A 16,465-nucleotide genomic window follows, 5' to 3' on the forward strand; every position below is an offset into this window, starting at 1 on the left:
CAGTGACCGCGTCTATGAAGCCCACAGATAGGAATAGAAAGTTACAAGGCTTTGTGGACCGAATGTTTGTGTCCTCCCAAAGTTCATCTGTTGAAGCCCTAATCCCCATGTGATGACACCTGGAGATGAGGACTGTGGGAGATAATTAGGGTTGGAAGAAGTCGTGAGGGTGGGGCCCATGGGATGTGGTTAGTGGCCTTATAAGACAGAGAGAGAGAGAGAGAGAGGGCTCTCTGTGCACTGAGGCCCCTCTTGGACCTTGGTCTGAGTAGATCACATCACACCCTGGGTCTCAGTTTCATAGCGGAATGAAGTGACATCCAAAGACTCTGACAGCTCCACCATTTTGAGAACATCAAGAAAATGACTTTGAGAGATTATCTTGGAATCCCCTAAAAGTCGGCTGACTCGGGGTCTCCCCCCCCCGGCAGAATTCCAACCCCAGGATGCCTGGGGAGAAATGCCTGTCCTGAGTCCTCCTGATGGACATTGGAGGCTGTGGGTCGTTCATGCAGAAAAAGCAGCTCTAAGTTTAGGGCCAATAAAAGGAACTGGGGTCGGCCGCAGATCTGTCCTTGTAGACAGCAAGCTTGACAGCAGTTTGCATCTTTCAAAGGCGCGTCCACTCTTACGTACAGCAGGAGGCTGAGTATGTCTTGTTGCATCAGGAGTGTCTGCAGGGCCCTGGAGCTCCAAGCCACCTTATACCAATATTTATCGTGTGTTCACTTTTCATATTTTTTCTCTTTTTTGGAACAGCAGATATTTCATTCTGGAGCCTCCAACACCCAGGGTGCTGGGTCGAGGTCCCTTGGGCTCCCTGCACAGGCTGCTCAGGTGGCCACGGCTTATTTAGAGATCTGCTTTCTCCACCAGACAGTGGGCATGCTGAAGGCAGGGGCCCTCAGTCACTTTTCCATCTAGTCCCAGGCATAGCTCTTGGCCTGCAGTAGGTGATTAATGCACTTTCATGGAACTGAATCTAACTCTTTAGTTTGCGTGTACTTAAAAAAAAAAAAGGACCAAAAATCCTTCTCTTGTTGTCAGCTCATCATGATGGGAATCCTCTGTTCTGGCTTCTCCTACTGTGATCAACTCATCTTTGTTTATTTCCGACCCACAGACTTCCACAAAGGATCTGTGAGCACTGACAGCTTGTGTGTGTTTGTGTCAGAAGGACTGTACCCTGCAGGATGGCTTTTGAGTCAACTGTGCCCCGTCTAGGATGTCAATGTCTAGAGTAAACCCAGGTCTACTCCATTTTAGCAAGTTCATTCTTGTGGAAGCTGGAGTTACAACCTGAGAACTCTCTTTGGAAAAATGATCTGGTTTGTGGGAAGTAGGCAAGTCCATCAGAATATCCAGTGTCTCCTACCACTTCTGCCTCAAGGGCGAAGAAACCCAGCCAACCTGGCTCCCTCATCAAAGTTGCTGCATTTTAGGAATATCATCCAGGAAGAGGGTCCAGTTCTTGGTTTTTCCCATTTGCTCTAATGAACTGCTCAGCTTACTGATTTAGAGGCACGTACCAACTAGTTTACTAACGAGGAAGTTCAATTAAGAAGTCCTTCCTGTTAGAAGAAATTACTGTTGATTATGGAATTTTGATGGAATGGATGATGGAGACTTCTGATTTTCTTTCCTTTCACTGAAGGGAGCTGCCAAAATTGTAACAAGGGGTAGATAAGGAGTGCTGCTGAAATGGTCACAAATAGGAGATCCAAGCGTGACCCACAAGAGTCACACCCGACGGCTTTCATAATCTCCCCTAGCTCTCCCCTCTAGACACCTCCAAATAATACAAAATCACACGAATCACATGAGAAAGCCCCTGTGGACAAGAAGCAAGCCATGGTGGTAGCTCCTTGGCCATCATGGGTTTCTTGCCAGTCGTGTGTGCACCATCGCATCTAACATGGAGTAACCAGCACGTTAACTGTGCCCAAGGAGAGAGGAAAGGTCAGAACATCCTGGTGATAAGACACTTAAACAACAAAACTGCTCTCCTAATTGTGCTGTGCAAAATCCCCAAATCACCACTGATGCCCCAAACTGCCCAACCCTCCACATGACCCAATGGTCACAGATGAACCCGAGCGGTGATACACCTGTGGACTGCCTTCTTGTAAAAATGAGTACGCAGGGGGCTTCCCTGGTGGCACAGTGGTTGAGAATCCACCTGCCAATGCAGGGGACATGGGTTCGAGCCCTGGTCCGGGAAGATCCCACATGCCGTGGAGCAACTAAGCCCGTGCGCCACAACTACTGAGCCTGTGCTCCAGAGCCCACGAGCCACAACTACTGAGCCCGCATGCTGCAACTACTGAAGCCCGCGCGCCTAGAGCCTGTGCTCTGCAACAAGATAAGCCACCACAATGAGAAGCTCGCGAACCACAAGGAAGAGTAGCCCCCGCTCGCTGCAATTAGAGAAAGCCGACGTGCAGCAACGAAGACCCAACACAGCCAAAAATAAATAAATTTATGTATATATAAAAAAAATGAGTATGCAGGGAAAATGTTGTACAATGCTCCTGCGTAATCATTCTTCATTTCCTCTCCAAAGTCTTGCAAAATATCAACTAATTAATAAAAATTTTTTCAGAAGATAAAAGGTAACTGATCAATTACAGCAACATCTGTTTTCTTAGCATCTAAGTGAAAACAGAACTTTGTTTTGTGACTAATTCAATCACTACCACTGGTGTTTCAGGTTGTTGTAAACAGAAGACATTTAATGAAAGAGTGATGCTTTTTGTGGCATTTTATTAAATAAGATAACCATTACGTATTAAATCTGCAGAAACTACAATGAAGTTCTACAACATGTTAGCTTCCCCTAACCTTTACAACTCAATGCTGTGCTGTCTTTCTTCTGGACCACCCATGCCTCTCTTAAATATTCTGCCTGAAATCCTAGGTACAGTCTCTGGTGCAAGTCTTCTTCCCATATTAAGGCTATGAATGCCTTGGGTGAGAGAGAAACTGAGTTTTAATTCTCTCGTCTCCCATGGAGCCAAACACACAGTGCTTCCTCTGTGCTTGTTGCTTAATATTTGATGAAAGAATAAAATGATTCACAATGTCAGGTTCTTCTCTGAAAGAATGAAGGAAAACTAAGTCCTGTCTGGCCTCTGCAACTTGAAGTTAATGTAATTTGTAAACATGTTGGAGACCTCACCGCTGATGGCTTAGTGGGTACAGCTGTGATGGGCAATTTTTCTACTGTAATGGACAGAGGCCAGTTGTGACTTTTTCTCTACAGGATAGTATTTCAATATCTATCCAGGATCAACCATACAATGAGTCTATAAAGACCCAGAATGAACAACCAGGGCGTGGAGATGAGAAGGATAAAATAAATTTCCTTCTGACCTTTAGTAAAAAGCACCATGAACCCAAGGGGACCAAAAAAACCAAAAAACCAAAAAACAAAAAACCTCACCAAAAAGAAACAAAAAACCCCCAACAACAACAACAACAGGATTTCTGCATACCCTCCTGTATAATCAGACTGGGTAAATCCAGACTGGCCCTGCATTTTTAAAGAAAGATCTTTGCTACACAACTTCTAGATGTGATGATCCGTATAAAAGTCAGTGTCTTTACATGGAATCTGAGAAATATCAAGGAAGCCACTCTGCCTGCCCCACTCCTAGATTCAAAAGCCGCTCCACACACCTCAAAGACTTGCTTTTTGCCTGGTGGAAAGAGTTTGAGGCAGAGAATCAAGAGACGGTTCTGTCACCTACCAGCAACCTGACCCTGGACAAGAAAGCCACTTAACCTCTCTCTACTTCTGCCTTTTCACTGGGGAAACAGGAAAATTAACACTGGATGCAAACTTGCATGAATGTTATAAAACTAACGAGAACCACCAGATTGGGGAACCACAGAACTGGGACCGCAGAGACCACGGGTACATTTCAGCCGCAATAACCTCACTCCTGAACCCTGGATAAGAAGGTACCCAGAAAGGAGGGTGATTCAAAGGCAATGCCAAAAGACAGCAAGTCATTAGAGATCTGCAAAATCCCCACTACCCAAGAGCTTTCCAGGCACACACCCTTCAACTTGGTTCTGGCCATGAACCCAGGGCCCCTGGGGCTAGCATCCTTCTAGAACCCGGATTCCGCTACAGTGGCCCAACCAGTGCTGGACTTGCTACAGGGGACCAGGAACCTTGCCTCTCAGGACAGCCCCGGCTCTTACAAAGTTTTCCTTTTAGTATCTGAACCAAAATCCACCTCCTTGAAACTTCCACCCATTGGTCCCAATGAAACCCATCAGGGCCACCCAGGATGATTTGGGACTCTCTTTCCACGGTTTGAACACAATTAGGACGCCCCCATGCCTCTTGTGCTGTGTCACCATCTTGCTTACCGACACGTGGACTGACTTCTGTCGATCTACGATCATCACTGACATCAGCGCCCAGATCTGAACATACCCATTTTCTTAAATATAACTAATAATCCTGAGCCAATCAAATCCAATTTAAAATCAAGACTGTCACTGATATTTTAATATCTGTTGTCCCCAATGGTCTATTAAATAAGAATACAAGTAGTATTCGGGATTCAGAAGTTTTGTTGAAAAAGGTTAATAATACCACCTTCACATTTTTAATGGTAAGGCTGGAGGATGCTGGTTTCCAAGAAGCTTACCTCAAAGTTAAACTCACCGGTGAAGTCCCTATTTCTGACGTTCTTAATGAACAGCCATTTTCCCAGATAAAAACATCACGAAGGTGCATATCGTTACAAACAGGGCCACAGAATTTGAAAAACTCTCACGTATTTTTAGAGACTGTATGTATGGAAAGAACAGATCTAAACCTGGGGGAGCCTCCAAGTAGGTAGATGGGGGGCCAGATGCCCGGTGATGCAGAATGTGCTGGAGAAGTACAGAGGATCCTCCAGCAGTTAGCACGGCAGCCCTTCACCTGCCCAACGACACACCTCAGGTCTCAGTCCCGGGAACACCTGGGCACACACCCACCTGTCTGAGGCACTTCTGCTTTAAATGACATACGTCACCCACACTAGCTTGTACCTCTCCATTCCTCCACACTTACCTAAGGCAGGGGCTGGAATACTTTACAATACTGACTCTTTTAATGAGAGTAATAATTATACGTGAGCCCAGAGACCACGCTGGAACTCAAAATACTCATAAAGGAATTCTTCAGTCACAGATTCCACTCCTATAATTCACTAGACTCATTCCACTCATTTTATTTAAATTTTTAAATTTTATTTATTTTTTTATATAACAGGTTCTTATTAGTCATCCATTTTATACCCATCAGTGTATACATGTCAATCCCAATCTCCCAATTCATCCCCCCCCCCACCACACCGCCCCCCCCACCCCCGCCCTGTGGCTTTCCCCCCTTGGTGTCCATACGTTTGTTCTCTACATCTGTGTCTCAGTTTCTGCCCTGCAAACCGGTTCATCTGTACCATTTTTCTAGGTTCCACATATATACGTTAATATAGGATATTTGTTTTTCTCTTTCTGACTTACTTCACTCTGTATGACAGTCTCTAGATCCATCCATGTCTCAACAAATGACCCAATATCATTCCCTTTTATGGCTGAGTAATATTCCATCGTATATATGTACCACATCTTTTTTATCCATTCGTCTGTCGATGGACACTTAGGTTGCTTCCATGTAAATAGTGCTGCCATGAACGTTGGGGTGCATGTGTCTTTTTGAATTACGGTTTTCTCAGGGTATATGCCCAGTAGTGGGATTGCTGGGTCATATAGTAATTCTATTTTTAGATTTTTAAGGAACCTCCATACTGTTCTCCATAGTGGCTGTATCAATTTACATTCCCACCAACAGTGCAAGAGGGTTCCCTTTTCTCCACACCCTCTCCAGCATTTGTTGTTTGTAGATTTTCTGATGATGCCCATTCTGACTGGTGCGAGGTGATACCTCATTGTAGTTTTGATTTGCATTTCTCTAATAATTAGTGATGTTGAGCAGCTTCTCATGTGCTTCTTGGCCATCTGTATGTCTTCTATGGAGAAATGTCTATTTAGGTCTTCTGCCCATTTTTGGATTGGGTTGTTTGTTTTTTTAATATTCAGCTGCATGAGCTGTTTATACATTTTGGAGATTAATCCTTTGTCCGTTGATTCGTTTGCAAATAGTTTCTCCCATTCTGAGAGTTGTCTTTTCGTCTTGTTTATGGTTTCCTTTGCTGTGCAAAAGCTTTGAAGTTTCATTAGGTCCCACTTGTTTATTTTTGTTTTTATTTCCATTACTCTAGGAGGTGGATCAAAAAAGATCTTGCTGTGATTTATGTCAAAGAGTGTTCTTCCTATGTTTTCCTCTAAGAGTTTTATAGTGTCCAGTCTTACATTTAGGTCTCTAATCCATTTTGAGTTTATTTTTGTGTATGGTGTTAGGGAGTGTTCTAATTTCATGCTTTTACATGTAGCTGTCCAGTTTTCCCAGCACCACTTATTGAAGAGACTGTCTTTTCTCCATTGTATATCCTTGCCTCCTCTGTCATAGATTAGTTGACCATAAGTGTGTGGGTTTATCTCTGGGCTTTCTACCTTGTTCCATTGATCTAGTTTCTGTTTTTGTGCCAGTACCATATTGTCTTGATTACTGTAGCTTTGTGGTATAGTCTGAAATCAGGGAGTCTGATTCCTCCAGCTCTGTTTTTTTCCCTCAAGACTGCTTTGGTTATTCGGGGTCTTTTGTGTCTCCATACAAATTTTAAGATTTTTCGTTCTAGTTCCATAAAAAATGCCGTTGGTAGTTTGATAGGGATTGCATTGAATCTGTAGATTGCTTTGGGTAGTATAGTCATTTTCACAATATTGATTCTTCCAATCCAAGAACATGGTATATCTCTCCATGTGTTTGTATCATCTTTAATTTCTTTCATCAGTGTCATAGTTTTCTGCATACAGGTCTTTTGTCCATTCATTTTAAATTGTAAGTATAAGAAAATGATTGTTCTTAATTTAGGTGACAGCATTTTCTTTTTTTAAAAATTTATTTTATTTATTTTTTCATTTTTTTTGGCTGCATTGGGTCTTTGTTGCTGCACGCGGGCTTCCTCTAGTTGTGGAGGCTACTCCTTGTTGTGCACGGGCTTCTCATTGTGGTGGCTTCTCTTGTTGTGGAGCACGGGCTCTAGGCGCGCGGGCTTCAGTAGTTGTGGCTCGCAGGCTCTAGAGCGCAGGCTCGGTAGTTGTAGCGTACAGGCTTAGTTGCTCCGCCGCATGTGGGATCTTCCCGGACCAGGGATCGACCTGTGTCCCTTGCATTGGCAGGTGGATTCTTAACCTCTGCGCCACCAGGGAAGTCCCAAGGTGACAGCATTTTCTACCATTCTGTGTAGAACTACTGTTCTTCTGCAGAAAAGAACTACTAAAATCGAGTCCGATGAGGGCCAGGGCAGTGAGAAATTCATGGAAGGAAGATCCTTATTTCCATCAGGAGCACCAAGGATCCCCAGGTGGACAGAGAGTTTCTGGCTTTTCAGGCAGCATAAATACTGATGATACACTTTAGCCTTTACTTTCTGAACAAAGATGCCACAAAGGTAAGGAATATCCAGCGCTAGAACCTCTGTGCTCAGCTAAGAGCCTGGGAAGGGCGTGGGGGCTCCCTTTCGGACTTGGCTGGGCGATGGCTCAGAAGTGCATCTGGGGAGCTCTGACCCCTCCCTCGGCGGGGTTCAGACCAGGCCCTCAGGGGCCACGGTGGACAGAGGCTTCCGGTCTTCCGTGCTGATGAGAGATCAGCTGACAGACGTGCCCAGGGGCTTGTAAGAGGCACCGTGAAAGGTGTGGGCAGCACACGGCTTCCGCTGGCTCACCTCCACCTGCCCTCCAACGCCCTCAGAGGCAGGCCTGGGTGGCGGCAGCAGTAGTTCTCACACCCTTTGGCTTCTGGTTGGGTCTGGTCAAGGAGGTGGCGGCATGAGACCAGAGGCAGGGAGGAGAGTGAGGTTAGGTGCTTCCCCTGTGCCCCCTCACCCTTTGGGTCACTGGGGTGGCACGTGTCCCTCTGTTGAAGGACACAGCTCCTGATGGAGACCTCCCCCAGACACCGCCCTCTCTGGGTGTTCATAACCGGCCCCTCCTTTCCCCGTCACCCCACTGGGAGTTTGCACCATCCCTAGAGCCCTTCCCACACCCTGCCCACACCTCTGTAGATAGTCCCTGTGGAAAATTCCTATCAACGACCCAGTTGAGGGTGCCATGTTTTTCCCGGGGCCCTGACTGAAATAGCTGAATTTTATTTTTCTTATACTCTAAAGAGATTTGAGTCTAGTCACCTGTTCCAATGGGGTATGTCAAAAACTACACAATTCACCTACTTTATGGACACCATCTAGAGAACTTTTTGCATCTGCAATTGCGACTTTCCAGCACGAGGTCAAACAAAAGAGAATATACTGGTAATAACAAGTCATAGTGCTTTGCAGGAAAGAGAAATATTTTTTTACCATCAAAATTAAACAGCCCTCTAAAAATATACAACTAGCTTTCATTTCAAGAAGAGAAGGCTTAGTTTTGATGGTTCCCACAATACACTTTGATTAATAAGAGTTGCTAAGAGTACTAAAAAGTATTGTATATCATTGAATCGAAAATGATCTCAAATGAACGATGCCTTCTGACTTCAGGGATGCGAAAATGTGAAGAAAAGAAAACCAGTGTGTCTTGGATACAATGCAGTACAGCCTGTCTCCGAAAAACGACTCACTTATAGGTCGGCAGGTAACCTTTCCTCGGGAAAAATGATACCTTCTCTTTTTACCGAGAACTTGTCTTATTTTCTGTTGGAAAGACGTCACACTGTGGCATCACAGAGACAGTCCTCTGAACTACAAAGTGAGGCCCGGCTTCCTCTCTAATCATTAGTGTTGAACTTCTGAACACACACAACCACCACTCATCGTTCATGCCTGAGATGCTGTTGTGGTTTCTAAGTTGGGTGTTTCTTTGGTGGCCGGGAGTCTGTCTTTCTGTCTGCATCACTGCCTCAGCAGTAAGGCCCTTTAATGAAAGGGTCTGTGGTTGGTTTGGGGTTGAGGATATGACTCAGCCTCGTCACAGGCTATTGCTTGGAGCACACAGTACAACCTCAGTACCTCAGGCGGTGGAAGATGGAAACATCTCAGGCGTCCGACAAGCTTACAGTCACTTGGCAAGTTTTCTGCAAACTCACGGGATGACCGGGATGCTGATTTGAACCCGCAGCCCGATTAAACACGCAACCACTACTGATTTACTTTCAGTCTGTATCTTACTCACACAGCTTTCACTATGTCAGTGGGTGGGTGGGATGATCAGAATGTGTAAAATGTGTGTAATGTAGTGAAGGGTGGACTTGATCCCCAGTTTCTACCAAGTGGCAGACACTTTTGAAAAAAGTCATTGGTTGGAAACACATGACAGACACGGTACGATATTTATCCGTGAAATGGGCATGAGGCCTTTCCATAGAGCAAATCTTACTCTTCCCCTGGGTATGTGGGGCACAGGTTCCCCACCCTGCTGAGAGACCATGCATCTTCCTGGCTTTACCTCAGTCCTTTTGTTGGTGGGGTGTGGCCATCTGTGCACGGCTGGGGGCTTTTTGCTGAAGTTGTTGGAAGGTGTCTCATCAATGCTCGGCATCTGTGGCCGATTTCTTTTCCAAAGGGGAAGGTCAGTGGTGTCTGGGTGGGTGCTTTGATCCATAATCATTATTTTTCACCACTGCTGATATAACAGAATCATCCTCATTTATCCTAACAGGAGAGAATGGGTTTTTATTGGCTGAACTTGTTAGCAGGGAGCTATGGGAAGCAAACTGGTAAGACATGTGGTGAAGAAGGGCTTTCAGACGCCCCCCTGCCACCGTGGGGGCCCCAGCAGGCTCCCCGACACTCTGAACCCCGGTCTCCTCGTTATAAATGAAGACGCCACCAACCCACTCACAGGATTACGGGAAATGACACAGAGCGTGTACTGTAAACTCTGTTCCTTCCCTGCTAACACATACGTTGTGGGTCTGCAGGCTCATCTTTCGATATTAGGAGGGAACAGGCACTTTCTTTAACACTGAGACTTACAGTTTGAACAAAAGAGTATTCAGAAAAAGTGTGGCAGAAATAGAGAAAAAGGGTATCAGTTATGAGGGTATTTCTAGCGTATGTGGAATCCTTGTTGAAACCAGATTCTTTTACTACTATTGGTCTCACCAATGATTATTCATGTTATACAACCATGTTTGGGAATTTTAATTTTCCTTTGAAGTATCTGTTTAACTTGTTTATTGAAACTACATTAATTTCACCTCCCACAATGTGTGTGTACGTGTGCATGCGTGTGTATCTCTACTTGCATCCATGGAATAAAAGAACACAAGTCCATCAGAAGGGGCCGCTTCTGAAAGATCACATCGGGCCATCGCTGAGAATAAAACCCGACTTCAACAAGTCAAAGGAGAAGCAAGACAAACTGCGTCAGTGGGAATACTAATGCAGCTCACAAAACAAAAAGAGTGACGGACGCTAACAGAAGGGGCGTTTATCATCACACGTCGCTGAAAGTCAGCATCGGAGTGGCTGTCGTACTAGAGTTAAGTCTACCGGTGTCAGGGAAGATTCCTAAATTAGGAGGCGCCGATCTTTTTTGGAGGAAGACAACATGGCACAGCTCGGCTGGAGCAGACACCTCGACCCCAGGTTGCCGGGGTCGGGGAAGACCAAACAACTTGACCAGATGTCACGAAGGGGACACCAGCGGCACCATCGACCAGGCCACAACCGCCAGGAGGTAAGACAGCTGCTGTGGTTGAACAGTCTCGAGAATCAGTGAGTGAAGAGAGGGTCCCCTAGCACCGCCTTGTTAGCAAAAAGCACACGCACTGACCTGCGTTATTGTGCATGTGTGGTTCTGAGGATCAATGATTCCACAAATGAGAAAAAGTAAAAATCGATTTTCAGGAACGCGGACTCTGGCCCTGAGGTCCCGGGAGGCCTTACCGTCAGCAGTGCCTGAGAGGCCATCGGCTTTGAAGTTGCTGGTACTTTTCTTCCTCCGATGCTTCTTTCTGTTGGCGTGAGGGGAGGGGGGCGGGTCGAGCTTGGGGCTGGTGGTGCTGGAGATGCTTGGGCTGGAGCACACGGAGTCACCGAGCCCCGTGTCTGCCACCGGACCGGAAAAGGCAAAAGAACGCAAAGGTCAACACTTACACAGTAGACTTCGCACAAGTACTACAGCAACGTTCCTCCAGCGCCACATCATGCTCCGCAAATAACCCCGGGCCGCGGGCCCGGAGCATCCCGTGTCAAGGCCACAGCGCCCCTGCAGTTCAAAGGCAGGCTCTCCTCTTGGCGTCATCCTTACGCTCTGGAGAATTTAAAGTTCTCTCTCTCTCTCTTTTTTATTTTTTAGGCCTGTGCTTCTCCAACTTTTTTTTTTTTTAATTTTTATTGGAGTCTAGTTGACTTAAAATGTTGTTAGTTTCCGCTGCACAGCAAAGTGAGTCAGTTATACATACACATATATACACTCTTTTTTAGATTCTTTTCCCATACAGGTCATTACAGAGTACTGAGTAGAGCTCCCTGTGCTCTACAGTAGGTCCTTATTAGTTACCTATTTTATATATAGTAGTGTGGATATGTCAATCTCAATCTCCCAATTTATCCCTCCTCCCTTCCCCCCCGATAACCACAGTTTGTTTTCTACATCTGTGACCCTATTTCTGTTTTGTAAATAAGCTCATTCGTACCATTTTGTTTTTTGATTCCACATATAAGCAGTATCCTATGATACTTCTTTCTCTGTCTTACTTATAAAGTTCTCTATTTTGCATAATTGGAGTTCTGGAAAAGGAAAGCGGGAGGTGGGAAGCTTTTTCCTTATTTTTCTCTTCCCATAATTACTGTGATATATTAGGAATGAAGTAAAGACTCTTAGGAATACACGTGAAGTGTCATCTTAAATGGGGTTGATTCCGTGTGTGTACACACAAGATAAAGGCATTCCTGATTCTCTGTCCTCTACCCCCAACATTATGTATGGCTGTACGTTAGTTTATTAGTAGTGAAAATCGGCATGCCACCTCCCTCTCTCACTGATGTCCAGCAATAGGGTTGGAAGTCCATAGTAGACCTGCCAATTTTTGATTCACAGAAGCTACTTACAAAATTTTAAAACCAGTGCACAAATGTGATCATTCACTGGAAGTGAAACTCTCAATTTATTATGTCTGTTTTTACTTTATCAGAGAGAAGAACAGAATGCCATGAAAACACCTGAAATGAACATGAAATTCAACAGAACGGAAAAGTACCCAGAGAAAGTGATGGGGGAACACCATCTAAACACCTCCAAAGTTCTAAGAATTCTGTATTTCATGATTCAGCATCTTTGTAACTCAAAAGACAGAACGTTCTGTGCGATATAGTTCATTCATTCAACAAATATTTTTTGAGGCCTACTGTGGGCCACCACTTTTCCAGATGTTTGGGATCCATCACTGAGAAAGACAGATAAAGGTTCCCGTCTGAGTGGCACTGACACAGTAGTGGGGCCACAACCCACAGCTCATTACGAGGTGGTGAGAGCTGGAGAGGGAAAAGGAGGGTGCGAAGGGTGGACGCTGGGGAGGCGGCAGCACGGTGAGGGGGTGTTGCCATTTTAAATGACAGGGTGGGTCTCACTGAGAAAGTGACGCGTGAGGCAATAGTTGAAGATGGTAAAGGCATGAGAAGGTGAATGTGCACCTCGGGGAGGAGGAAGTTGTCAGAACCTGGCCCGAACACCAGGTGTGCGCGCCTGGTGTGTTCCAGAAGCAGAGGGGGGTGCCAGTGGCCGGGGCCAGTTGAGGATGGGAGACTCACAGCAAATGGCACTGGAGAGAGGAAGGGGCTTGGCCACTATCTAGAGCCCTGGCTTTTACTCTGGGGGAAATGAGGAGCCTGGCAGGATTTTGAACAGAAGGATGACATGATTTCAAATATAAAGATACTCGAAATCAAAATGAATTTAAAATCTTTTCATTTTCTGATGTTCTAGGACATTTTATCATGTACTGAGAACTGTCAAAGAACACAGTATCTTTTTAGCTACAAATGTGGTTCCAGGAATGCCCTAGGATGCAAATTCCTGATATCCTAAGACCAGTGATCCCATCCCATCTCTGCACGGTCAGAAGGATCAACCTTCTTTCCATATCCCCGTCACCTGTGGAGCAAAGGCCTCTGGGAGCCTGTCCTGGGAGGGGTGTGAAGAGTCAACCCACGGCTCGTGCAGGAGAACCTGCCTCATGGAGTCTGGGGCTCCAGGTTGCATCTTTATCCACAAAGTGGCCATTTATTCTGCATTCTCTTTCCAACTTCCCACCTGCTCTCCACCGAAGCCACACTCAAGCTGGGTCCGATCCTTACCCCCCAGGCCTGGACAGTACAGCTAACTGCAGGAGGGCTCTCTCCTGCTGGCTTGCCACCTTTTAAGTTGTCCCAGTCTTCCGCAATACGAATCTTCTAAAAGTGGCAATTCTTACATACATTTTTTTAAAAAATGCTAGATCCTACTGAATATCAGATGAAAGCTGTAGGCATCCCAGAAAAAGAAAAAAAAAAAAGGCTAGTCTAGTTAATACTTGTGCGCAATTTCAGAGGGTTCAGAAGCTGCCTGATGTTGCTAAGAGGTCCAGGGACCCCAAGACCACTGGCTGATCGTAAAGCAACCCTTTCACATGTTAGTCAATGCTCAAACCTTACAATGAATATTTTTGTACATTTCAAGTATTTGCTGCCCAGGTTTCAAAAGTCTTCACCCTCTGACTGCATCCTCTCTGACTCTGAAGTGTTAAGAACCCATCCTGTGCCGGGTGTGGTGACAGGCCATGGGGAAACAATGGTCCCAATGACCCTCCAATCGCGGAGGCAGATGAGGGGCGCAGGCAGAGACAGCTGCCCTCTGCTGCAGCACGGCTGGCGTTTCATTATTTCACTCTGTCCCTCAGGTGTCCCCTCAATTCAATGCACAATGTTCATTCCCAACTACGCCTCTTAATCCTTATGTCACAATCTCTCCCAAGCTAACATTTCTCATCTCTGAACCCCTACTGATCCTAGAGCTGGCGCTTCCTGCCCTTGGCCGTCTGTCCGTTACCTGGATGTAGCTGGCATGGTTGTTTCCCAGGGCAGCTACAGGTGCTCACCCCCGTCCTGAGCCGCCCGATGCTGGGCACGCCGTGGATGCAGCATTATAATAGGGACACCTGGGTCCCTTCCATCATCCAGCAGTTCTTTAAGGTGGGTACCAATATCTCTTTTTAAGATGCTCAGAATATATACATAAGCTATACGGTCATATAACAGGCTTCCATATATGTGAGGTGGCTCTATTTCTGGGTTCTCTGTTCTCCTCCAATAATCTTTTCACCTATCTGTGTTCTATTAGCACACGGTCCTGAACGCTACGGCACTTTAGTCACCTCGGTAGCTCATAAGGTAGGGCAAGTCCCCACACTTCGTTATTCTTCACAATTGTCTTAGGTCTTGTTGGCTGTTCTGAGCACACAACTTTGTGTATTCATCCAAATCGATGGAAAAGATATTCAACAAGGTGAGGTCAAGACAGAGCCTTGAATCTTCACTCACCAATCCACAAGCAGAAGCTCTGTTGAGTGATCACTGAGCAGGACCTGGGGACATCATACTGTCTGTGCATCCAGCTCAGACACCTGTGAACTTGCCTATGAAGAAACTATGGTACAGCCTTGTCAAACACTGTTGAAAGCTAGACGGGTACCCAACTTAACAGATATGTCTGCCAATGTAAAAACAAGAAAGGGAAATCCATATAATACTTCTCCTCCTTAATGAACTATCTCTGTTCAATTAAATCACTGTTTCCTTTTCTATACGCACACAAAGCACAGAGTATTACCCATCTAATTCAGAATCCGACCTGGGCTGGATTTTAAACTCACTGGTTTAGGGCTCAGAATTCAGCATTTTGGAAACCAAAATGGCAGGCGCCTGTTTCTAGGCATCTCCCCTCACCCCTTCCGACTGCAGGAAACTTTCCGCAAAGTAACTGACAGGGACACGGCAATCTCATTTCCAAGGTTTCCGAGTATCTTACAATACGTGTAATTGAGGGGGAGACTCCTGACTCGCTCGAAGAAAGTAGCTAAGTGCCAGTCTCGAGAAGGAACTATTTGCAAGTGGTGACACCCACCTTCCCCTAAGGGACCATCAGAGCCAAGCTCACCTGCATCCTTTACAGCCTTCCTTTCTGGGAGCCCATCCTCAACACCAGTGGCTCTATCCCCACGTGGCTCCATGTTTCCAGTAACCCGCCGGCTCACCACTGGGAACCCTCACCCAGCGACATCTGGAAACGTCTGGAGACATTCTTAGTTATCAGACCGAGCAGGGTCGGGGTGCCACAGGCATCAAGTGGGCACAAGCCTGAGACGCTGAACAACACCCTACAACACATAGCACAGCCCTGCCGCGGAAAACCGTCCTGCCCGAAACGTCAGTAGTGAGAAACCTGTGGACTCGGAAGGGCTCTTCTATTCTTCCTCAACCTCTCAGACTCCTCCTCCAGAATCCTGTTCTGTGAGGGCTGGGGGCAATGTTCCTCACACCGGAGACCCTCCCGAAGGCTCCCTTTCCCTGGAGCTACCCTGGCTCTCCCCCAGGACACGTCTCCCCCTGCACCACAAAGCACGCAGGTGGGCGGGGCGTCCTCCCAGCCCCGCGCTGCTGCTTGCAGACCACTCTTTCTCCCCCCAAGTCCTGGCCCCTCTGAAGCCTGTGCCCTGGGATCGCGCTCGCTCCCCAAGACCCCAGGTCCCACCCCTTCACTGCCCGTTTCAGGAGCAGATCACCCACCCTGACCTGTGATCACGTCCGGCGCCTCCTGGGCACTCCCTCCAGCATCCTGGCCTCTGGGCCCCTCCCAGGTGACCTCGTGAAGCTCTTTCCTCCCCTCTGCCACCGCATCCGCTGCTCTCCTGGTCCGGACCCGGGCCCGCCTGCTGTAGGAACCGGCCCCTTTGGGTTCTATTCCCCGCCCCCGCCCCCCATGCCCAGTCTGCCCAGCTCACCCACACCGGGGCCTCAGGTCCCATCTACCGGCCCCATCGGTCTTCACCGACTAACATCCACCTCACGTTCCATTTCCCTCCCTACCCCGCGGGACGACATCACAGGCACTGCTCCTGCAGATTTCAGCCTCCACGCCCCCTGCCTCTACCTCTCCTGACCACAGCCCCCAGCATGACTGATGATTTCCACCCCTACCTGTGCCGCACCAGGACTCAGGCCCGGGATGGAAGAGAACAGCACCATGCCAACTGCTTCCTCTACTGTGTGGCCCCTTTGTGGTGCTGGGGTGGGACAGGGGCCCAACCTCTGGCCTGTGCTTCGATCCACTGCATTCTGGAAGTAACTCCATCCCTCCC

General features: G+C 46.9%; 1 protein-coding gene across 5 annotated transcripts in view; it reads right to left on the reverse strand.

Annotated features, from left to right (window-relative positions):
- The window catches only part of AGAP1 (ArfGAP with GTPase domain, ankyrin repeat and PH domain 1), a gene marked incomplete at its 5' end in the record, with an annotated part of 560,328 nt that overhangs the window by 115,833 nt on the left and 428,030 nt on the right, over window positions 1–16,465 (reverse strand). For all 5 annotated transcript variants that reach the window (XR_014296980.1, XM_082658104.1, XM_082658106.1 and 2 more), the window contains one exon: window positions 11,016–11,177. Coding sequence is in view for 4 of the 5 variants with exons in the window: in XM_082658104.1 (XP_082514230.1) it covers window positions 11,016–11,177 (162 nt within the window). The remainder of the gene's footprint in view (window positions 1–11,015; window positions 11,178–16,465) is intronic.

Source organism: Grampus griseus (assembly GCF_964374135.1).
Source record: "Grampus griseus genome assembly, chromosome: 7".
NCBI lineage: Eukaryota > Metazoa > Chordata > Mammalia > Artiodactyla > Delphinidae > Grampus > Grampus griseus.